Source organism: Parus major, chromosome 11 (assembly GCF_001522545.3).
Source record: "Parus major isolate Abel chromosome 11, Parus_major1.1, whole genome shotgun sequence".
Taxonomy (NCBI): Eukaryota; Metazoa; Chordata; class Aves; order Passeriformes; family Paridae; genus Parus; species Parus major.
The window spans coordinates 17,374,826-17,398,884 of NC_031780.1; the positions used below are offsets into that span (position 1 = coordinate 17,374,826).

The window sequence follows — 24,059 nt, forward strand, 5'->3', positions numbered from 1 at the left end:
TGGAAAGAGAGCTGTGGAGTGGCTGCAAGTTCCCATCTTTTCTCTCAGACATTAGAAACTTCCTTCTTTTAATGGAAAAGGCAGTGTCAGCAGATCTCTTTCTCCCAAACATCAGTGACTGGAGAGGTAAAAGTGAAATGCCCACTGCAATTAGGAAAGTGCTTGTGCCCTGCATGGACTAGTATTCTTGAGCCCTACAAATTTTAATCAACCATGCAATGAAAGATTTACATTCCTTCCCACTGAATAGCTTCAGTGTTACTGAATAGAAGTTACTGAACAATTCTTACAAAAGTAAACTTTCAGATTATCTGCTAAACTGTGGAAATATTGTTGCACCAGTAATAATGTATCTCACTCCAGGTTTTCCTTTCCATCTGTAATGAGTAAATAGCTGAAATGAAGGCAGAGATTTTAACCTTACCAGCACAATCTAATAGCATACAGGCATCAATAAAACTCAGTAGTTCCTCAGAATAGGATATATATGAAACCCAATACAGAACTATCTCCTGTACTGATGATGTGTAACAACTTCATGTGTTTAGTAATACCTCAGGCAATTCTGGCCACTGTTAAATTCCTGTGAAAAGGCATAAGCTACTTGGACATACACAAAACCCCATGAGCTCATTGGCACATATCCTGTCATGAGACACACAGAGCTCAGTACTGTGCCTGAAGGTGTCAGGTGGATCCAGAAACACACAAATAAGCTGATGGCAGACCATGTATCTCAGGACTCTGTGTTTACCATTTCAGTGGCAATAAGATACTTAATAATGGTGACATCTTCTAGTGTACATTGAACTTAATGTATTGGAGAGGTCCAATGTGACTAATTTCATTACATCATTTCACAAGGTTTCATTTACTTTAGACCTCAAAAGTCACTCACAGTGGAAAATAAAAACAAGTCTAAACCACCTAACCTAAAAAGCCTGAAACTACTGTTTTTATACATATCACAGAGCACTTTCTCATCTCCTGCACAGGAAAAATACTTTCACACATGCAAATTAGGCTTAGAGAATACAGGCAGGAAAATGTGTTTTCATATACATATTAATAAAAGGAAAATGTGTAGCAAAGTCATAGAATAATCCAAAGTACCTGGGGATGGTGGAGGTTTCTCATGTATCGGATTTTCAGCTATTAATTTTTCTTCCTAGCAGAGAAATAAAAAAATTAAACAATTTGCTTTAACAGCATCACTGCTGGAGAACTTAAGAAATAAAACTTTTGAAGGAGTTTCTTTTATATCAACAAAATTGAAGGTTGGATTCGCTGGTGATAATATACAACTTATCATCTATTCATCTAGACATCATTTTGTCAATTATCACTGCCATCAGTCACTTGTGGACACCTGAAACTCACTATTATCTTTAGTAGTCAGAAATGTTCTCAAAACTGTTCTTTTGACAGCTGACATGAAAGTTACATAAACACAAAGCTCCTTGAGGAAACAGGAAGAGTATTCCTCTCCTGGAATAGTTAATAAAATAAGAATAAATTGTTAGTTTGTATAGAGTGACACTTTAGACTAGTCAATTATGTCAGTCTCTAACTGGGTATCAGCAAATCAATTAAAATGTAAAATGATTTTCAAAGTCAAAGAACTTTGTTCTTGTTTTGCTGGAAAAAAAACAAAGCATTTGTACATTTTCAGAAGGTTCTTTCACCAGGAAGAATTACAGTGTCCTTTATGCTAATGTGTTTACTTAAGGTGAAGGTGATATAGAGACTTTCTCCATGTTTTTATGAAACAGCAGTGAAATTCTGTAAGGATATGCTGTAATGTTATTTAACACATTGATGATACTGAGTGACACCAATGACTAAAAGATAAAACTCATGAACAATTTCAAAGAAAAAGATATATGGTTAAGAACTTGTAAAAAAAAGTTATTATAATAATGGAAGAACTGACTGTTTTCATAAACAATCTTCTAGCAAAGAACAAGCAATCTATCAAGTTGATCTGAAAAACTAAATTTTTGGTTTTTTCTTTTCAAGCTTATGAAAGCAGTCAGATCAGCTCAAATAGAAAACTATACAAAAATGCAGTAAAGTCAGATTCAGAATTTGGAAATTAACAGTATGAGCTATCTCTCATTCTCAGTTTCTTTCTTTCACAAGGGATAACAGACAACATACTATAAAGAAAACCAAAAACCCAACAACTTTTGTATGGCCCATTTATCCATATAGTTACATTTTTCCTAAAGGAATGATTAGCCATTCTTGTATTCCAAAAGAGAACAATTCCACAGTGGCAATAAATGTGTTTTCTTTTAAGTGACTGCAAACTCATCAGATTTTTATGACACCCTATTTTCCAAAATGCATCATAAATCAACCTTTATGTAAATCTTACCTTTAAATTCAAGCCCAGATTTTGGTCTTCTGTTAAAGAAAAACAGATCTTTCAGTCAATTAGAACAAAAATTATTTTAAGTCCATAAAATATAAGGGTTCCTAAGGATATCTGTGCACACATATTATACATACAAATAATGTATGAAAATCCTTCCCAAACCACTAATCTAATTAGATTAGATCATTAATTTGTTACTCTTTCATGGTGTATCAGGACACTGATGTGAGACCTCACTTTCCCTCACACTGGATAGTGTGCTGCATCTCTGAGCCAAACAAGTGTAATTCTGACAGCTTTCAAGACCTGCAGCACTTAAATGTACAAGAGGAATTAGAAACAGTATGCATATATATATATATATATATATATCTCCTATATTTTTTTTCACTTTAATGCCTTTGCTTCCCAAATGGTTTTATCAAAACAACCATTTTTTATGAATACTGCTCTCTCTCAAACTTTTCAAATTACTCCCCTGAAATAAAACTGAAAAATTGCTGGGACCTGATATGAATAAAATTTAGGAAGACACAATTTTTCCAAAATTGACTCGGTTTTGCTTCCTCCTTCCTATCCACTAGCTACAGAGTGCTACAGAAAAATCTTACAGAATAAGGGCCTTAAAGGCCTCTGTTTACTTCTGTTCATTCCTGTCACTTCTGCTCATTTCCCAGAAAGCATTCTGGGAAATCTTCAGCTAATGGGATAGCAAAAAACAAGTTCTATGACTGTACTTTACAAGACAAGAATTCACAAAACCTTCCACTCCCTCATTTTACAGTGACTGACAGTTCATTCCACAGTGAATACAGACCAATCTTTCCTCTTTATGCAGGTTTTTAACTTTCTGTAACTATTAGGAATTGTGAAGTATTTAGTAGCATTTCTTTAAGTTTCCTTTTAAAAAAGGAATATTACAATATAGCATTACATTTATTTTATTAAAAAAATAAAATGGTGTTGAAAGGCATGGCATTTTGACTTAAAGTAAGTTTACTTACCTTCTATTTGCACACTTGACTTATCCACCACCTGACACTCAGTTTCATGGGAAGAAACCTCTTTCTCATCAGCATTAGGAACAGGAGATGGTGGAAACTCTTCCTATGTAAAAATAAGACAAACCTGTCTAAATCATGGGATCACTGTTAAAATAGCCCATGTACCTTGATATCTGTATGACACAGTGTATTAACATCCCAGCCATGTTCAGAATTGTTCACTCGCATTTTAAGATAATAAATTATAAGATTTGCTTCTTCTCTTGTTGTTTTCTTAGGGTTTTTTTTGTGTTGTTGTTAAGGGCCCCATGTAAATAAAATCTAAGCATTACAATGATCAACAGGAGGTTAGCAAGTATGAAGTGATTAGTTCACAGGGCAAGTATTCTCTGTCACCTTATTTGGTTACAAGAGTCCATGAAATTATTCTCTATTTGCTTGTTTGCTGTGGTGTATGTAATCATGAGCATCAACCATTTATCTACTGTATCACAGCTGTGAGGGATTAATGAACAATTTCTAACATTATCCTTGCTGGTTTTCCCACTGATCACACACCAGTGTCATATTCTACTCGTTATCTTTTTTTGTTTTTTCCTTCCTCTTTCTTCCTCTTACCTGCTACTGTCTCTTCACTTTGGGTGTTTTTTGGATTCTTCCACATTTTGGGATTTGTGACATATATTCTAAGACTGATGGCTCTACTCTACTAGAGGTGGATTTTTTTGAAAAGGCATTTTTAAAGAGATCTTTCATTGCCTTTTTCCTGCTCAGGTACTTCTTCCTGTTTGTTAAATTTTTGTGTCATTTTTCATTTAACTTTAATTTAATAGGAATATTATCTTCATTGCTAATTGAGACAATTTAAAATTATAGCATGCAAAAATTCCCTGGTCTTCAATAAAAGGTTAATTTATTTTGTTTGATTCTGAATCTCCCCATTTCTATATAGGTCTGTGCTCATTAGCACAATACCAAACCGTTAATTAAGCTTTCACCATTTAACAGTAAAATTACTAGTGCTTCTAACAAATGATCTACTGTGTAAGTACCATTCTCAATATAAATTACTGGACATTTCGCAAGACTAAATGATGCATAATAATTATACACAATACCAGTGTGCTCCTAATAACCAGAGAGAAAGAATCCGTGACAAGCAACAAACCTACCTTACTCATGTAAGAGTAAACGAATCACAAAAATTAGTATGTGAAATAAATATTGAATACATATCTGAAGAGTCAGAAGAGAATACAAAGCATTTGAAATATTAACATGCATTAATATATTGAAACATGGTAAAGGAACTAATGCATTTAAAAATCTTACCTGCTTACTTTTGCAGGGAACAGCATAAAGAGCATTGGTGCTAAAGCTTCCTTCCCTTTTCTCACTACTCTGACAGCTGGACTCTGCCTCTTTATCAGCACCTGAAAGATCTGTGTCCATGTCCTCATCTCCACCATAATTGCCCGATATTTCCAGGGACTGTAGAGGAGATCTGTCACAACCATCAAGTTCCCAGTTAGATCTGCAAAAAGCAATTTAATGTCTGTTTCAGTGCTGCTGAAAAAAAAACCCCAACGCTAGTAAAGTAGAACCATGAGTCTTACAATACAGACAAGTCCAAAGAGACAGACAGACATCTAAGCTCCTGTTAGCTGTCAACAAGCAATGTAGTTATCTCGCTTTCAAGACAAATTTCAGGAGCAAAAATGCTCTGGAATGAGCATTTCCCTCAAAGAGAAAGGGCTTCAATAAGTCCCTTTTCTTCTGCCAATGAGAGAAACAGATACGAAGGGGTGAAAGTGAAAAAACGCCTCTTTATTAACAAAAAATATAAAGATGCCCGCAAGACAAAGAAACGGAAAAAAATGTGAATAAATGCTAAATACTGAAATGGTGGAACCTTCCCCGCCCAAGATACCCAGCAGCAGGCCTCTCGTGGCCGGCGGCTCTCGGCTGGCCCGCGGGCTGTGACTCCCGTGCGGCTGCAGGGGCCGCTGCCGCCCCGGCCTGCCCGCCGCCCTCGGGCGGACACGGCGGCCGCAGCCCGGGAAAGGGATGGAGAAAGCGCTTCCTCCTTGCCAAATTCACGGGCAGCCAGTGCCGGTGCCCCTCTGAAAGGAGCTGGAGCAGGAAACCTCCGAAGCAGCAAGGCGGAACGGCTCCGCCGGGGCAGAGGCAAGAGGCAGCAGAAACTGTGCAGCTGTAGCTGAAGTTTTTAGCTCCTGAAAGCGAGCGGCAAAACAGCTCCAGCGCAGGAAACAGCGCCGAAGCAGCAGCGGGGCCCTGCGGCGGAGGCTGGGCAGCAGCAGCCCGGCCCCCAGGCAGAGACAGAGGCTCCCCGGGCTCTCTCAGCGGCGCTCGCTGCTCCGCGGTCCCGGGGCTGGGGCAGCGCCCGGCGGCAAGCGGGGCTTCCCCGGGCCAGCCGGGCACCACCGGCCCTGGGCTGCCCGACAGACCAGCAGCCAAAGAAGCCAAGCCGGCAAGCTCAGTCACAGTGCCAAAGCAAGAAAAAACAAACAAAAAAGATGCAAGCAAAGCCCTCAGAAACAGCAGGATCCCTGGTCAGAGATACCGGCTGTGTGTGTCCGGTGGAACAGCCCACACCGAAAGGGAAGGGCCGCCTCTCGCCCCAAACTCCCTCCGCAAACCCCGCCCCGGTTCCCGTTCACTGCCACAGTCCCGGACAGCCTGCGACAGCCTGTCCACAGCCACGGAGCATGGGGCGGGGACAGCAGCCACCCTGGGCACTGCTAAGGAAAACAGACCAAAAACCTCTCAAATGCTATGGGATAATAAACCATCTCCAAGACATAGTCTATGTGTATACTCTAAAACAATTAACACTACCTTTTCCTCTCTAATTTGCCAGATTAGAGATAGAAGGTTCCTAATTTTACCAAAAAGACAGTTTGAAATAATAATTTTAGCACAAAGGAAATATCTTACACGTAATTCGATTTCTCAGCTCATCACATTCTGTAAAATTGATCATCATTTGACAGAAGTAGTATATGATTTTACTTAGGACTGTTGTACAATCCAAATCTGCCTCTCTTAAGATGGTAAGAGTGACACCACTTGACAAGAAATTGAATAATGATTGTTAGACACTTCAGACTGACTTTATGATGTGGTAAGAAAAATTAAGTAACTGTAAACAGCAGGAGTTTGCTGTCACTCTTTGAGAGATTCCATTTCTAATTTAAGATATCAAACCAGAAAGCATACACTACCCTATTCTGAGCTCTGTGACTGTTGCATATGGCTCAAAACATTCTTGTTCCAAGTAGGTAGCATCACTTTCAGAAAGCGATCGCTGCTGAGGCTGAGGAATAGCAACAGTGCGCCCTGTTAGTGTTGTTGTAAGGATCGCTGCTGCTAGAGCAGACCTGCAAGAAAACAGAATAAACCAATAAAGCAATACTGATGGCTTTCTCTGTGCTCCACATTTTGTATCTTTTCCTTCACAAAATGTCTTCGCTATTTAATCAAAGCAAAATATTCACAGTTAATAAGCATAAATACCACTGAATGCTATGGGACTGGTTATAAACTATTACCTCCCAAAGTAAAGCACAAAATGGGAGAAGCTATTGTAATGCAGCTATCCAAGAGTAAGGTACAATATCTATTGGTTTTCCCAAATCACATGCATGAAAATCATGGAATATACTGAGTTACTTCCCCAAAATCCACATCAATAATTTACAGTATTTAGCATTCACTTTAGCCACAATACTACCTAGTGTTGTGCTGAAGAGGTCTTCCATGTCCTGCTATCTTGTCTCCATTATTCCCTACTCTAAACCTTTTACTGGTGACTCTGAAGTTGTTAATAAAGGTTGGCACGCTGCAAACCAGGACAAGCAAACAAAAGTGCCCACTTGTGTGATGCTGTGGAGTACAGAGAAGGGTATGATGAAAAGGAAAAGTAACTAGTGACTAAGATTAAAGCAGTGAAATGATGAGAACTTGAGGCCAAAAAGGAAGAAGAAATTAACTAGAATTAAGCAGGAATGTTACAGACACTAGAAAGACCATGGCAAACAACCAGAATTTAACTAAACACAGAGAAAACATAGAATAAAACCTGTAAGAAATTACAACCTAAAAGAAAAATAATTTATATTTTCCCAATCCAGAGTGGTTTTATTACATGACAGTTTTTAAAGTTCCTGGTAGCAAGGTTTAATTTATGTTTTTCTAATGAGCTAGTATTTCCTGACTCACAGTACTAGTGCTGCAGTCCTACACTCTGCTGTAGCAGCCAAATTAAAATTAATGCTAACTTTAAATAGTCCATTTGTCTTTAATTGACTCAGGTAAGTCACATGTTCATAACAGTTACTGTCCTGAATATTTACCAAGCTTAGGGGTGGGGAAAAAAGTTCAGAGTGGGAAACTGCCCCCTTAAAAATATATTTTTTTTATGAAAACTTGTGTAAGTATTGTAATGACATGCAATTCTTCTAATCAGGCTTTTCTAGTATGCTACAATACTAGACAAAACAACAAAAAATTTAGAAAAAATATTTTAAAAAAAGTATCAAAACATACCTTGGCCTTTCTGGAGAAGGGTTTGGACTACGAGGGGGAGGGGTGCGGGGAACTGCAGGTTTAGGAGCTATGGTAGCAGCAGGGACCAGGCCATGAGCTATATGTTTCTAAATAATTTAAAATAAAATTAGTTGACAATGACTTTAAGGATCACAATGAAAAAAAACACAGAACTGAATGTGCACAGAAACTCACAATGCAAAATAATACAAAAAGGAAGAACAATTACATGCAATTAATGTAAACAGAAGACTTGAAATGGCATTTAATTTCCCTTAAAGTCAGAACATCATGTAAAGCTGGCAAGTTCATTTAACATTTATGAACAGCTGCTCTTGAATGTTAGAAATGTAATTTACATGAGACCCATGAACATGTTTTCTATCCACTATATCACAATTTGCAAAACCAGAATTTTAACTTACTCATCTATTTCCTATATATATATATATACAACAAAAATTGGACTAGAAAATAACTTTTTTCAAAATATCTGAATGCTGCTTCAGAGTAACAATATTAGTTCCTTTCTTCTAGAGTTTGTCAATCCTCAAGTCATAGCCACATGAGATGGAAAAAAACCCCTACCACTAAGTCTTGCAGCCAAAGGTTCAACCTTAATTAAAAACACCTCAAAAACTCATACATTTCTTCATCAGCAAGCACAGTAATTTTTTTATTTTTTTTTTTAATGGTATAACATTAAATACCAGCTCAGAAAAACTGGGACCAGAGTTTCTACAAAAGTACTGTGAAGGAAACTGTATAATGGTGGAGGTTGGAAGGGAGCTCTGGAGATTGTCTAGTTCAAGTTCCTGCTCAAAGCTGGGTCAACCACAGGAGGATTGCTTGGTGTCCTGTCCACTCATGTCTCATGTACCTCCCACCTGGTCCAGTGCTGAACCACCTCACAGTATTTTATTATTATGCTTAAGTTGAATTGCCTGTGTTTGAGTTGGTGCTCATCACTTCTTGTTCTCCCTCCAGGCATCAGAAAATACTATGCCACAATAAAGTCCATCACCTTTGGTAGATGTTACTTTTTTATGCAGTGAAACAGACTAAGGTCCTGCTATTTCTGCTACAGAGCTTTTTTCCCCCAATTATTATTTAATTCACTTCTCCAACAGGAGAACAAAGATGCTAACTGGGAAATATTTCTGATTTTACACGAAGGCACATCAAATAATTGAATGATGCATTAAAAGACTGTCTTTTTACTCAGTCTTGCAAATGAACTGCTCCCTAATTCTGCATGTCTGTCTGGCATGACGATTTCGTTTACTACAGGCTGTTGACTGTAGATACGACGACTGACCCTACTGTGACTACCAGCTGAAGAAAAAGTCATTCCACGTATGACTTTTATGAAAAAGTATGACAACAGAAGATCAATACTTTCGCTCTAGTAATAAAAAAATAAAAAAATTCAGTTCGTTCAAGCACGTTGGAAGAGAACACCCGCACAACTGCTGACAACTGCAGTCTTTGGCTGCTCTGAGCCTTGACCAGAAGTTCTCTTCAGGGCACCGAGCGGGTGCTCCGGGCAGGGCCGCGGGGCCAGGCCCGGCCAGCGCTGCCCCAGCGCGGCCGCGGGACCGCCCCCGCCCCGCCCGAGCCCGGCGGCTCTCAAGAAGCCGGGCAAGCCCGGGACTGAGGGAAAGGAACGCACCAGCCCCCGGACACCATTTCGTCTTTGCTTGGGCTTCATTTTTCTCTCCGATTTTCACTTCCAAGTGCTCAGGGACCACCGGCATAAGCCGCAGGGCGCGGCCGCCTGTCCCAGAAACTACCCCTCGTCCCACTCGCGCAGAGAACCCGGCTGTCCTGCTGTCCCCACTCACGGTAACGAAGCCCCGCGCTAGGCGGAGCGATACTCACGAAGGGGCCCCTCCGGCCTCTCCTGAAGAGGAACGCCATCGGGACGGGACGGGACTGCTGCAGCCACCGCCTGACGGCCGCCTCGCCGCGTCGGACGCTTCCCCTCGCGACCCGCCTGGCAGCAAGGCCGCGGCGGATTGGCTGCGGGCTCGCCCTGCTCCAATCAGCACGCGCCTTACTCAGCCCCTCTCGGCCGTAGCAACCTGCCCGCCCCTCCCGCTGCTCGCCCGCCCGCTGCTCTCGCTCCGGGAACCTCCGGCTCCGGGAACCTCCCGCTCCGGGCCCGCTGCCCGCCCGGCCAGGGAACCCCCGGCTCCGGAAACCTCCGGCTCCGGGAACCTCTTGCTCCGGCTCCGGGGAGCTCCCGCTCCGGACCCGCTGCCCGCCAGGCCCGCTCCTGCCGCGGGCGGCTCCTCAGGCCGGGCTCCCGCCCCTGTGGCCTCTCCCCGCTCCTCGGGCTGCGGCTCCGCTCCGTTTCGGTGAGCGCTGGTAGCGCTGCGGCTTGTCCTTAGACCTGCCTTGGCCTCCAAGGCTGCCCATTCTCCGTAAAGTCAGAATACCGCGTAAAGTTGGCAAACCTGAAAATAATCCCTCCTTTTAATAATTGGCCTGGAGACTTCCACCAGCTGAGGGATGGAGGTGCCTCTGGAGTTGGCTTTGCAATTCAGGAAGATTTTCTTCCAGCAAGGGTGGATAAAGGTATGGAAAAGGCATTGTGGGTTTTTCACCGTCTGTGTGTTTTGATTCAGGCGTTTTTCAGATTAAGTGGTAAAGCTGAAAGTGGAATTTACAAGCCAATGCAACAGCCTGTATTAAAGTGAACAGAGTTGCTGGCCTGTTTTGATATATATACCTTAACTGTAAGGAAGCTTGAGGAAGGAGATAGGATGCAATATTCTGGAAGAGACACTAAGTTTATGATTAAAATCTGTAAGCTTGGAACAGGTTTGTAAAATGTGTTGCTGTATTTCCACATTCCTTTTTAAGGTGTAGCTGCTACTGAATGAGGATTTTAAAGGAGGTCTGATGACAACAAAAGCAAACTCTCCTGTGACAGCAGGATCTATAGTTGTCCCTTACGGGCATGTGATTGGAAATGAGAAGTGGAGAGGGTCAGACGTAGCCCAAAGGCTACAAGGTAAGCACAAACAAATTGGAAGAGGAAAAGTAAGTCAGGATAAACACTCTCCTCTATTCCCCAGTAACAAGAATGGCTGGACTATGCTTTACTCCGTGTCTGACTGGTCCCATATTGGTGGTACATATTTATGTGGACTGTGTTAGCAGGCTGAAAGATCCTGTTTGTTTGTCATGTACCTGTGTGATCAGCTCAGCTTTCACACTTGCAGAGCACAGTAGGGAAGCAGCAGAATCTGCTGTTATGGGGCTGTCAGATACACATCTCCACTGAACTCCCTTGAATTTACATGTGTACTCTGCTACTGTCTTGCTGGCACAACAAACTAAATTATGATGATCCCTCCAGAAAAGCATGTGATATTTTTGTTCAAGTCCAGAGTTTACTGAGCAGCTCTAGTACTTTTAAATCTGTAGATTTGAACTGCTATTAATTTGCATTACTAAAGACATCACACAGTAAGTCTGGATTGCTTGTAATACATTTACTTAAAGGGGAAAAAAGGCTTTTTATAACGTTCATTACGAAGTCACTAGAATTACTGACACTTTAGGAAGGCTGTTGCTGTGAAGTAATTGTTAGTATATTTTTAACTAGTGTATTTTTTCTTCTAACAATCTCACTCTAAGGGAAAGTTAGACTCATCTTTGAAGATGGCTTGGGACTGGTGGACTTTCATCTTCCGAACAGGACTTGCATTTTACTTATTTCTGAAGCAGATTTGGTTGCAGGGGATGAATTCAAACGAAGATTGGTTAAGTTTAGAAATGTAAGTGCTATTTAAAGAGAAAAGTGTTCAGTTGACATTTGTTCAATGGTTCTGAAAACATTCTTCTTGTGGTTTGTTGTTTTTTGGTTTTTTTTTAATTCCATTGGATCTGACCTTTTGGGACAATTTTCACCTGAAAACAGAAAATTCTGCAGCTGTGTGATAATGATAATGCTGTATTAAACTTCAGTCCTATTGCTGCAACTTGCATTCTTCCTCTGATTTGCTATTGTTTTCATGCTTGAAAGAATTTCTCTCTGTTACACTGCATTAACTTGTCATTAACAAGGTTTTTTTTCTAATATCTTTTTCCTTTCAATACAGACCAGCAGTCTTAGGGGAATTGTAATTGTAGAGAAAACCCAAATCAGTGATCAGTACTACCTAGGAGTACAAAAACTTGTTGTACTTGAGCTTGGAATGGTGTTGCTTCCTGTGGCAAATCAAGGAGAAGCTTCTCAGCTAATTATTCAACTAGTAAGTTTCTGTGTTATATTAAAATATGTGATGTATAGGAAAGCTGATAGATCTCCTCAATGGTCATTTCAGAGAGAATACATAGGATCTTAAAGGGACACAACATCATTTGAATGTAAGGAATAAATCTTCTGCAGTAGTGATACAGTAGTATAGTTCAGTGGAAGGAAGGCTCACTTGGGAACAAAGAAAAAAGGCTGAAGAATATCATCCTGGATTTTTAAAATGTAATCTTGTACTGAGGTACCACTGGGTAGCAGTAGGCAAATGTCACTGTCAAAATCAGCTTTAAATTTTGCTTTCTCTGAGGCTTGGAAACTGTTTTTAAATTGTTTCTTTTTACCCTTTCTCTGACCGTATCAGAAAGGTGACAAAAATTATTGTTTTCATCTGTTGTTTCTATTAAAATTGTTGGTTTCCTAGTAAGATTTTGTCCAACTTCATCCAATAAGCAGAGAGCTTGTTTTGAAAACTTCCTAGTGCTGGAAGTGTTTGGAGATGGGAGGGTTTGTCAGGCTGGCAGCAGCGCGGGCTGTGCTGACGGTTCCCTTTGGCTGCAGGTGCGGGAGCAGAGCCGGGATCGCTCCAACCCCTTCCTTGGCAAGCAGCGCACGCAGCTGGCGGAACCCGCAGTGCTCCAGGCGGCGCAGCACATTCCCGGAGTCGGGAAAACGAAAGCTCTGCTTTTACTGCAGCGCTTCGGGAGCATCCATCGGCTTTGTAACGCGTCCCTCGATGAGCTGCAGCAAGTAGTCGGACACACAGTAGCACAACAAATTTATACTTTTTTACACTCCTGACACGCACGTGCGGTGGTATTTTGCAAAACAGAAATCTGGGATTTTTTCTTCTGAATTATACATTTTGGTTTTAATAATCCCATATTATGTTAATTTCTGTAATCATGGCTAGCAGCAACTGGACTCTGATGCTTCTTTTTTACATCTGCTCTGTTCATATAGATCAAGCTGTGCAGATTGCCTTGGAAAGAAGTCTGTAAAGGATTTTGCACCCTTTTGTTCCTATCTGGAACAAAAAAACCCAAGAAAGCTATCTTTTTCAGCATCTGTGTTAAAAAATGGAAGAGTAATATGCTTGCTCACTTTGGTCTTCCAGAAAAACACACCATGTAAATACATGCATAGTAACTTCTCAGTAACTGGAAATATGTTACATGTTTATTAGAAGGTAGCTTATATTGCTTTATAGCAACATCTTTGATTTATAACTTTTTGAAGTTCCTTTGGAAAGTCCTACTAGAACACAGGTTTGACTTTACACTAACTTCTATCTCTGGTCATCCCTCCAGTTCACAGGGTGTTAATAAATTTATTCCCATGTGTCAGATCCAAAATATTGGTTAATTCATGTTGTCCTTTTGAATATAGGTTGGCATCCTAATAATAAATTGCAAAATATTTTGACATATTAATTATAACTTTTAATATGTTAAGTATACTATCAGTTGTACTGTAATACACATTACAAAGAAAATATGAGAACTTCTGAACAAAATTCATAATTCATACTACCCTTCCAGTATTAATATTTTGAAAATTTATTTGTAAAGAGGATTGGTTTTTCTGACATCTTGCATTTTAAGTTATATTCTTATCCTGTTTTCTAAGGGTAAAATTGCCTTTTTCCTTGAGGAGGTGTGTGAAAAGCATCTTTCATACCACTTGGGAGTTCACAGCAGGAAAGCAGTTGAGTAGGACTTTCCACTCCCTTTTGTGGGAGCCTTGGCACCTCTGAAAGGCATCTCTTACACTGGTTAGCATGGACACCAGGTGGACCTGTTCTTTGTATTGATTCTGTACTTGGGATGAAAATTTGTCTATAACTTAAGACATAATTATTTAATTTAGTGATTAATAAACATCAGAACTGGCAAAAGCACAGAAAAATATACTCTTTTTTTCAGGCAACTAGGGAGTACTTTAAGCTTCTTTATACATGAGTTTGCTCAGATTTTATGCTCTCTAAATTTTTGTCACTTTGCTGTGAAGACTGGATTTCACATCTAAAGGCATGTGGTTATTATGTTGCAAGACAAACACCTTTCCCCTATGACCAAGGGCCATCTGCTCAGTGCATTAAATAGAGAATAAAGAATATTAATGGTGTTACAGGCTGAATTCCTGATTTATTGCTAACCTTTCCTTTTTGGGCTTTACAGCAGCCTTATACATCCTTGTTTCTACAGTTCCTGTGGTCTGAGCAAGAACATAAGGCCCACACTCATTTCACTGCAAGTTAAGTTAGCTGTTGGCTACCACTCAGTGCAGAATGACTCTTTAGCTAGCAGACAGAAACCCAGGAGTGTTTGTATGGCACCTGAGAGGTCCAAATTTTTACTTGAATTGAGGGGTGTGTTTTAAATTTAAAAAGCCAAGTTTTCCTAAAGGACAAGTGAGTGTAATGATGGAAAGACAGTTATTCAGGAGCTAAGAGGGAAAGTATTTCCAGGAAGACTATCATAGTGCTTTAAGAGAAATGAAAAGCTGCAATGGTGATTGGTGTGACTTCAATGAAGGTTTTGTTCCTTGAATTGCAATTCCAGCACCCAGGTGAAGTAAATCTCATCTGTATGGAATACTGTATGGCAGGGGTGTGCTTGTGTGTGTCAAAGAAGCACTATGAGCAATACACATAAAGGACAGGCAAGTCACAAGTAACTTAAAACTCTTTTTTATGTAACTTTTAAAGGGAAACTAGAGATATGTTTATGCTCTGTAAGGAAGTTGGTTTTAAACTCTTAGCTGATATTGTTCAGGAACTTTCCTTAAAAGTTTCTTAGATATCTGTAAGCAACATTAGAGAAACACATGAGAGGTATGGCAACAGTAAATAGCAAAAGCCTGTAAATTATGCTTTATCAACCAAGCTGCAGCAGAATCAAAAAGCTACTACTCAATGGCAGCATCTGATTTTTATTCTTAAATAAGGGTCATCAAGATATTTACACCTACTACATAGGAAGTTAAAAATACATGACAACTTTAAAGTTTACAACATGCAGATTTTCATGTAAGTTTTAAGTATCTATCTACTCTGTAGATGGCAATATTAACTAACACTATAGTGTTAGCAGTTTTCAATTAATTTCAGGAAATAGAAGAATCTCAAAGAAACTCTGACCAGTTATTTTTTGTCCCTCTCCTTACTACAGATACAGCTTGCTCATGAATTTTTCCAAGGGCAGGATTTCTTTTTTTGCTTGATGTAACAGTAAATAAATAGTCTGCCACTTAGCACAAGCTCTTCTTTTTTCATATTTTAAAGCATCACTGCAATTTATGTGCCCTTGAATCAATATATTATAATATATCCATTCTGAGATTTGTTTCACAGCTATCCATTTTATCAAGACTAGTGAGATACAAGTCTTAAGGTAAGTAGGTTAAATAACATTTGGAATAAAGCCTCTTTTTAACAATTGAATCAGCAGGCATTTAAAATGTTACCTAAATCAGAAAAAGAACAGAGTAAAAGCCTTTTGGAGTTCAAAAGACCTCCAAAAAATTTTAAATTTTAAGCCTTCTAACTCTCCTCCAGAATTAAATGACCTATTCAGTAGGCTGCACCTAGTACTCTGAGGAAGCATCTCTGCATAAAAACACAACTCTGACATCACCCCTTGCTTGGCACAAGAATAGTTTCTCTGAATATTATTCTCTGACCTGTGTTTTGTTAAGATAATTCTTTAAAGTAGTGTTAAGTGATTTATTATTGACTCTAACCTTTAAGAGCAAAATCATTCTTTCATGTGTCCCCTATTATTTTGCATTGAGCATCAAGTTCGTAATAAATAATTCCCATCCAGCATAGTTATGACTATTTTTATGAAAAATCAGTCATAACTGTATTTTGAAACTCCAAAGGAGTCCAGTCCTCACGTAAGCAATTCTATAATCTACATCTTGTTATTGCATACCTCCCAAACCACTTCATTCTAACCTTTAAATACTTAAGTTTTACAGTTTCTGCCAGGTTCTGACCATAAGTGGCTCAATGCACAGCAAACAGTGTTTGTCTGAGTTTATACATACACATATGAAGATAAAATTGATCAATATTTTTATCTACATTTTAAACAAAAGTCAAATTAACAGATACTTCTGAAAGATTCAGTACAATGAACTTTCTGTATTCAAAAGTGTGAAGGGAGAAAGCTTCTTCTTAGTCTGAGAACTTCCAGCCACAGCTGAAGGAAGGCAGAGTGTACTTGCAGCTTTCTGTCTGTTTTTAGTTCCCCAACTTAGAAAAGGGAGTTTTAGTGGGGCTTTCTTGTTCTGATCAATTTTATCCTCGTCCATGGCTAAACAGATTAAGGAGTATGTCTTCTGCATTCCCATAGAGTAAGTTGCACTCTTGCTATGCTGTAGGAAAAAGAGAAGCATTGTAAGAATCAGTCATCCAAAATGGGTCAAAATTTTGACAATAACAAAAGGTTACTGTGTAAATAGTTTTCCAGGGCAGATTGCAGCAAGCTTTCTGTGCTAATGACATTACTGAGCACAAGGCCCTTCTGAGTGCTGTGATCCTGGTATTTTGCACATACTCAAGGATATACTCTGCAAAGCATAAAGGAATTTGGGAATCTTTTCTTGGGTTGTTAAACATTTACTGCCTTCTAGCATAACTATTTAATGTACACACTAACCTCCCTACAAAGCTCAAGGATGTAGTTCTTGCACAGATGTGGAGTCCTGCTGTTTTTGGACAGGTTTTATCTCCATCACAACTCTAAGAGCTCCAGTGTGACATTCTCATGGGATACCTGAAAGGCACAGCCCTTCTCTGTCTTCTCTTAGCTTTGCCCTGAAGCAGTCTGGTTATGTTCTAGCCTTTTCTTTCCACTTGCAACTTTGAATGGCAGATGTGTAATTCCTTATTTTCAATATGGAAAACCAATTTTAACAAAACAAGAAAACCTAACAGCAGCAGGGGAACCTTAAAAGCTTTTCGGAAACACTACTTGAGTGTCTAAGCTTGCCAGGGAATGTTAAAAGCATGAAGCAGTGGATTTAGCTAAACTACAGGATCTTTCACACAACTAGTAAGTTATTTAGAGCTTAGTTTTTTTTAATCTTGTGATGACTTTCCCTTAGTCTAAAGATTCTATAGTAGCTTAGTAACTGACTAGACAGTTAAAAAGTTCACCAAAATAAATAATACATACAATAATCCATGATCTAATACAAAACATCACAGATCATTTAGAATAACATAGAAAATAAACATAGGGTGTTGGATGTTCTATTTAATTCCATTATTTTTTCATTGTGGTTTTTCCAGTGCTGAACAGGGCAATGCCGTCATCCTCTGGGACAAATTAGGGGAAATAAACTAGGTCTTGAAATTTTTCCTGCAATTAATCTTAGTAGTTCCACTACAAAAAATCCCACCACCCAACCATTCCTATGCAGACAGACTACTGTAGCTCACTAGGTCACAATGGTTTAAACAGATGGTTTAAAACTGAACACACATCTGAAAACTTTATATATTCACAGGTTGACTGGGATATCTGACTACATGAAAGTAAACATTAATCAAGAACTGAAGGCAGGCAAGTGAAAAATCTCTAGCATATCAAATCTGCAAAACACACTTGGTCTCATTACGTACCAAAGATGCTGCTGTGTCCTGGCAACTGATAACCTCAAGCTCCATGGGTTGCTTTCCCACACTTCTCAATTTTTCCAGCACCTCATTCACACCAAGCCACTTGCAATCCATGCCACCAACAGAAACTATGTAGTCACCTTCTTTTAGGCCTGCTGACTGTCAAAAAATTTGGCACAGGTTATTACCTGGAATTATAAAGACATGTAAAATGTTTTTGTCATCATACAGTATCTGCCCCAAAGGCATTTCACTCTCAGATGCTACAAAGCCATTCTCTAGCCACACCTGTGCAACTTTCTCAAGTACACAAATAATCTCTTGAGTTACCATTGATGTGATTCTGCTATACTCAAATGTTGGCTGGTTTTGTGTTCTTTTCACTTTTCTCCTTAAGTAAATGAACCCTGGGTTTTGCTATGCTATTGTCCCTCAGAAGACAAATTGTGCAGTGTTTCATTCTTCTTCATTTTTATTTGTACTTCTGTGGTTACTTCTGCCTTTTCTATAAGTAAACTGCTTATAACTGCATGTTGCTTTATCCCTTTGGATTCTCCCTGAAAGAACATTATAAGCCAATAAAATATTCTTGCCCCTCTTTCCTTAGGCAGACACTACACCTTGCATTCCCTTCCTAATCCTTATTCTTGTTGATACTTTTTAAAGCATTTATCCCTTCTACCTTCCTGAGTAAGACAGGAAGTAACATTTGCTTTTATTATTTGTGACTTGTTAACTATTAAGAATGAACAGAGAAAGAAATCAACTCTAGTTTCATGTGATCTTGGGGATATGGGCACTTTGACGATCTGCAGCACATAAATGAAAAACACTTAAAATGCATTCAGATAAATGAATTGACTATACTAATGTACAGAACTCAATAAATACTCCATGCACGAGTGTGGACAAGCTAAAGGTAAATTTTAATGCTAAAGTCTGCAGAGAAATTGTTAATATCACACCAATATACTTACTGCTGCAGAACAAACTGGATCAAGACAATAAACCTGCACTGGTGAGCCTCCCTTGAGACTGAATCCAAGCTCTCCTGCTTCATGGTGAAGGCGAATGGTACGTGGAGCTGTCCACCTCTGCTTGGCTGAGAACACTGTCAGTGGGCCCTGGAGGTAACACAACAGCAGGCACCTTGGGGTTTATTGTCACTTGCAAGCAAGCATTTCTGGTCTTGTAATTAACCCTGCTTTAAGCTCATCTATTGTAAATTTTACTCAGGTTAACTTCCAGCTAATTCCCTGGAAATGCAAAGTCCCATTTCTTGACTGTTCAGCTGATACCTCAAACAGAGTGGGATAAAGGCAACAACCAAGTTGCTCCAGGATCTCTGTTAAGCTGTGCAGAACCTTTTGGCTGCATAGGCTGTAATGTCCTATATATTACTGTGTTTCAGAGGAGATAAACCACTTCATTGCAAATTCTTATCCTATCCCTAATTCCCAGTTCCTTTTGCTCACAAACACATACACAGCACCTGAAAGACTGGCTGTGTCACACACAAGTCACATGTTCTGTATGCCTGGCTCCACCTACCAGGTATTTCTCCCCCTCTTTAAGTTGTGTGCAATTATCTGTTGAGACTTCATGGGACTTGTATGAAGGTTTTCAAGACTGAATGTTGTGCAAGCCATATAGAAATGGCAATTTTATTCTTAGCTTCTCTCAAGTTGATTTATACCTCTAAAGCTAGGAGTGATTTTTTCAATAGCTTCTGGAAAAAACTCAATTACTACAGGATCATTTATTCAGGCTAAAATACTTGTGTCCTTTCCCTCATGTTAGAGTGAATTTATAGTTGCTATCAAAATGGCAGAGGTTGGTCAGCATTGTTACATACCAGCTTGTGAAAGAAATCTTTAACTTTCACCTTGGAAAACTGAGGCGCAATTGTTTCTATTTTATGTTCTGTTTTAGCTAAAATAAAAAGAAAACAAAATTAACTTCAAGTATTAGTTAAAAGACATAAAAATTTATTTTTCTTGCATTCCAAGCTAGATAGGAATTTGTTCTAAATTCTTACTGGGCTGAGGAAAAATTAATTTTTGTGGAAGTTTGTTAGATATCAGAACTTCCTTAAAAGTATCTTCAGAGCTCACACAGAAAACTTAAAAAAAAATCCATCTAAAAAAAGTTATGCTATTCCCATCTTTAATTTCTTTTTCTTTGAGAAGTTTTTAAAATCAGCACTCATAGCTTCCTACCGCATCCAAACAGGAAAAAGTTGAATGAGCTGGACTAAGGTGAAAAAAAAATAGCAGTTAAATTGAGTTAACAACCCAGTCTAGTACAAGAGTTGGGCTCAAGAAATGGTTACTCTAGTTTTCCCCCATATAACTTTCAAGTTTCCCCATTTTTTTTTGGCTCATGAGATAGACACCAAAAAAGCTGGATTCTAACCATTGTTACCTACCCCAAAAAACAGCATTGCTAGAGATAGAAATACTGTAAACCAGTTCTAACAAAATATACTGATCAAAATATATTGATCTGTGATTGAGGAAACTTGTAAGCAATCTGAACTCTACAATTATTTATGTTCTGTATGGAAGCATATTATACATGTATTCACATATAGAAATGGAAGGCCCATCCCATGGAAGAGATCCTTTATTTCTGGCTGTGTACACTTACGGAGTATATCTGGAGCCTGAATTAAACTTAGAAAGTCATCTTCTGTCTCCTGCTGAGCATATTTGAGAAGTGAACGCTTATGTGCAGCTGTCAGAACCTCCTGAAGAACCTCAATGTTCCGAAGCTTTTTGCACAGCCCACAGACTCTCAGAGCTTCTTCGTGGTAAACAATGGCTTTGCGTAAATGGGCTTTCCCTGAAAACATTAAAAACCACTGCTTGTCATCCACAAACAATAAATGCAAGGTCATTTTCAAATTGTAGCTAGTAGCTGTGTGAAACTGGCAGTTACCTAATTGTTTTCTCTGAACTTTGTCCTTTAAAACAGCAAGAACCATCAGCCCTTCAGGCACGTTGTCATAGAGCTGGGACAAGGCTTTCTCCTGCTGATCTTCGTCATCACCAGCCTGCACTGGAACAATGGATAAAAACCATAAACCATACACAGCTCTTGGTCCCCTGCTCCTTTAGGTGTATTGTTGTGCAGTTATTACTACATTCTCTCCCAATAAATACTTATCTTGTACTGTATATTTTTATATATATATATAAATATGTATATTTATATATGTATATTTATATAAGATATAAATTTATATCTATATATATTTATAAATGTGTATATAAATAAATTTCAAGTTTTTGGTTTTACCATCTACAATACACAAGTAATATATGCCAAAACATATTGAAAAAATCTGAACTATTTAGAGGCATACAATGGATATATAACTTTTCTTTTGCTTCTGTGAAAGTTAGTTTACTGAATTTCCACATTTTTCTCAAGAGACAAAGGGAGTATAGCCTCATATCTGAGTGGGAAAAATTACCAAAATTTAATTTATATTGAAGCACCAAAGTTCTTGGCTCCAAGGCTTATTCACAGATCAAATTATAACTGCTGGTGTGTTTATTATTTTTATTTATACAAACATATCAAGAAGTATGATTCTTACATTCGTGGTCACACAGAATGGTGGCAATGAAGTAATGAGCCAGAGCTTTGTAATGGTCTGACTTTATTTGTGCCAGCTTAGACCAGGAATAGGGAATATTCTCTTTCACTGGTTCCTGATTCATTGCAGTGTTAACCAGCGTGTAAACCTCTCCCACCTAAAATAAAACAAATAATTGGAGTATGAGAATTTAATGTGAGGTATTAGGAACTCAAGTAAGGGATATCATATTCAGGCTTAAGATAATTTCATCTATAATCACATCAAAGGAAGGAAAAATAGGGTTAGGGTTAGGGATGGATTGGAATTAAGTTTGAAAAAAAATTTGAAATGTCTTCTCTGATTTTTTCCCTCAGAAGAAAGGTAAATCAATTTTGTACGAGAACAGAAGGGCTAAGTCACTCAATCTACATGGCTTCATAGTTAACTAAAACCACCATATAATAAACAGGACTTAATTTACAAATATATCTCATTAATTCAGTTGAAAAAAAGAGTCAAGTATATTCAAACAGTAGGTTTGTGCTACATGTGGAAACTGTGGAGTCATACATAGCCTTAAGTTTGTGTGGTCTCGTTAAAACTGGGATATTATCCTTTTTATAGAGGAAATAAAATCATTTTTCAAGCAGTGAATGCTGCATTAATGGATCAAATTACTCCAACTGACAGAAAAAAAAGATCTTTCCCCTGCAGCTGATCTATAGATACATCATTGTGGCTTCACAGGGCTGGTATGAAAGGCTTTGCCTCTTTTTCTAGTATGGAACCACTTATGTATCTGCTACTCTGAAATGACTGAGAAGGCACAGGAATATCTTCATGACATACTTATTTTTTGGTACATACCTCAATCAAGTATTAACACTACCTTCTGGGCCAATTCTCTGGGAAGTCCCAAGACAGCTCTGCAGGAACCAATTTGACTCTGTTTGTCCAGGTCCTTCCCTCACTTACAATTTAGCTATTATTTTGGATTAAGCTTTTAAGTTTGCATACCCTTCAGCAGCTGGGAAGCAAGACAGATTGTGTCCAGTACTTAACAGGGAATCACACAAACAACCCCTGGACTTTTATATGTAGTTCTGTGGATAAAATCTGTACTTTTTGAAAGACCAACACAAATAGGTTGTAAGAAACCTTCAGCAAATTCACTGCCTATTTCTGTTAATCTCCATGAGTTATGAATGAAATTCACATTGTAACAACTCTAAAATAATATTTAAACTTCATCTCTTCACATTTTAATCTTCTGAAAAGTTGTGCTTTTCACGGTAGTTTGTGAGTTGCACCATGCTATTTTTGGTTTCCAGTAATGGTTGTTAACATTTAAACTTAATAAATCCAGTTACTATTACTAAAAGCTGTAGGCAGTAACACAGCACTGTTAAACAGTTATTTTAATGACTAGATTTAAAGTTCCATATTTTACCTTGGCAACTTCCTGTGTCATTTTCACTAGTGTGAAAAACTCATTGCGTATTCCAGAAAGACCAATCTGCTCAAAAACACACTCTCGAGCTTGTGCAAGCATCATTTTGACTAGTACATTCAGCATAGCTGGGCTCATATCATAACTTGGTGTGTGAGTAAAGGTCTCCTTTAAGTAGCTTAGAACTCCTGCAATTACAAAATGGTTTTATCAGCATTACAATGATAAACAAGTGAACTTAATTTTAGTAAGTACCATAATAATTAGGATTTAAAGGATATTTTCTACTATTGCACTACAACAATCTGAAGGAATTCTTGGTGCATAAGAAGTTAGACTGACCTACAGGTTTTGCTTTGCATTGCCATCAACCATCCCCAAGTACAGCTGTCAAAATCACACTTCAGAGGAGCAACAGAAACTGCAAGTTTTGAGGGCATTGCATTCAGATTTACTTGTAAAAGTTCTTGTGATCATAAGACTGGGCTGAACTGAATGTGACTTATATGTGGGAGTGGCAGGCTGTGGCTTATACAGGGGACAGAAAAGAGAAAAATCTGCACAGCTGTGAGGAGATGACAGTAGTAGAACCTCTGGATAGAAGGAAAAGACACAAACATATAAACTTAATTAAATATTAATCTTCAGAGGCTGCTAAGTGCATTGTGTGTCCCAATGAAAGCTCCGTTCCATGCCTGTAAACAAGAATTTTTATTTATACATATATAAATATAAATATATTTAACAGGGTAAAAATATTCTTCTCTAGACATTTGGTTCCACTAAAATATTAGCAATTTCTATCATAGATCAGATTTAGAACAAACACTAATTGTAGTGCAGTACTAAGGAACAGTTTCATGGATGGAAGCTTCAGCAGGCATGTTATCCAACTGGTTTAGTGAGTTCACCTAGCTCGCTAATGCTGACAGTCCTGCAGAAGTGTAACAGTCAGACCTCTGCCTGTTAAGTATTCCAGCTTCTGTGATCTTACTTCTTGCCACTACACTCAGTTCTGGCCATGTTGTGCAGTATTTTCCTGCTATATGGTGTCTGTGATTTTTGATTTTCCATGTTACACTTGTAGCTGAATTTTTAACATACCATTAATCAAATTTGAAACATGGTTATCCCTAGCTTTTTGCACTAAAAAAATTAATCCCAAATTTACTAG

At 38.6% G+C, this 24,059-nt stretch overlaps 3 protein-coding genes across 10 annotated transcripts in view; 1 reads left to right on the plus strand and 2 right to left on the minus strand.

The window, feature by feature from the left end:
* CEP89 (centrosomal protein 89) overlaps nucleotides 1-9,959 on the minus strand; it is a 31,911-nt gene extending 21,952 nt beyond the window's left edge. For 5 of the 8 annotated variants that reach the window (XR_001523711.3, XR_001523709.2, XM_015639809.3 and 2 more), the window contains exons 1-7: nucleotides 9,835-9,959; nucleotides 7,954-8,060; nucleotides 6,630-6,785; nucleotides 4,717-4,918; nucleotides 3,385-3,487; nucleotides 2,381-2,409; nucleotides 1,114-1,168 (exon numbers count right to left, since the gene is read on the minus strand). Coding sequence is in view for 6 of the 8 variants with exons in the window: in XM_015639809.3 (XP_015495295.1) it covers nucleotides 1,114-1,168; nucleotides 2,381-2,409; nucleotides 3,385-3,487; nucleotides 4,717-4,918; nucleotides 6,630-6,785; nucleotides 7,954-8,060; nucleotides 9,835-9,873 (691 nt within the window). In the remaining 2 variants the exon portion in view is untranslated. Of the gene's footprint in view, nucleotides 1-1,113; nucleotides 1,169-2,380; nucleotides 2,410-3,384; nucleotides 3,488-4,716; nucleotides 4,919-6,629; nucleotides 6,786-7,138; nucleotides 7,897-7,953; nucleotides 8,061-9,834 lie in introns of those variants that run through there. The other 3 variants (XM_033517239.1, XM_015639808.3, XM_033517241.1) reach the window with 2 other exon arrangements.
* Nucleotides 9,960-10,034: 75 nt separating this feature from the next.
* FAAP24 (FA core complex associated protein 24) lies at nucleotides 10,035-14,347 on the plus strand. The gene is made up of 5 exons (XM_015639811.3): nucleotides 10,035-10,533; nucleotides 10,822-10,972; nucleotides 11,602-11,741; nucleotides 12,066-12,218; nucleotides 12,779-14,347. Exons 2-5 carry the CDS (start codon nucleotides 10,861-10,863, stop codon nucleotides 13,016-13,018), a joined length of 645 nt encoding a protein of 214 aa, XP_015495297.1. The 5' UTR covers nucleotides 10,035-10,533; nucleotides 10,822-10,860; the 3' UTR covers nucleotides 13,019-14,347.
* A 546-nt stretch (nucleotides 14,348-14,893) lies between these two features.
* Nucleotides 14,894-24,059, minus strand: part of RHPN2 (rhophilin Rho GTPase binding protein 2) — a 29,752-nt gene continuing 20,586 nt past the window's right edge. Inside the window, exons 8-15 of the mRNA XM_015639810.3 lie at nucleotides 22,886-23,073; nucleotides 21,454-21,610; nucleotides 20,790-20,909; nucleotides 20,499-20,693; nucleotides 19,705-19,781; nucleotides 18,827-18,973; nucleotides 17,853-18,008; nucleotides 14,894-16,600 (exon numbers count right to left, since the gene is read on the minus strand). Of these exons, the coding sequence (XP_015495296.1) occupies nucleotides 16,349-16,600; nucleotides 17,853-18,008; nucleotides 18,827-18,973; nucleotides 19,705-19,781; nucleotides 20,499-20,693; nucleotides 20,790-20,909; nucleotides 21,454-21,610; nucleotides 22,886-23,073 (1,292 nt within the window). The 3' untranslated portion in view covers nucleotides 14,894-16,348. The remainder of the gene's footprint in view (nucleotides 16,601-17,852; nucleotides 18,009-18,826; nucleotides 18,974-19,704; nucleotides 19,782-20,498; nucleotides 20,694-20,789; nucleotides 20,910-21,453; nucleotides 21,611-22,885; nucleotides 23,074-24,059) is intronic.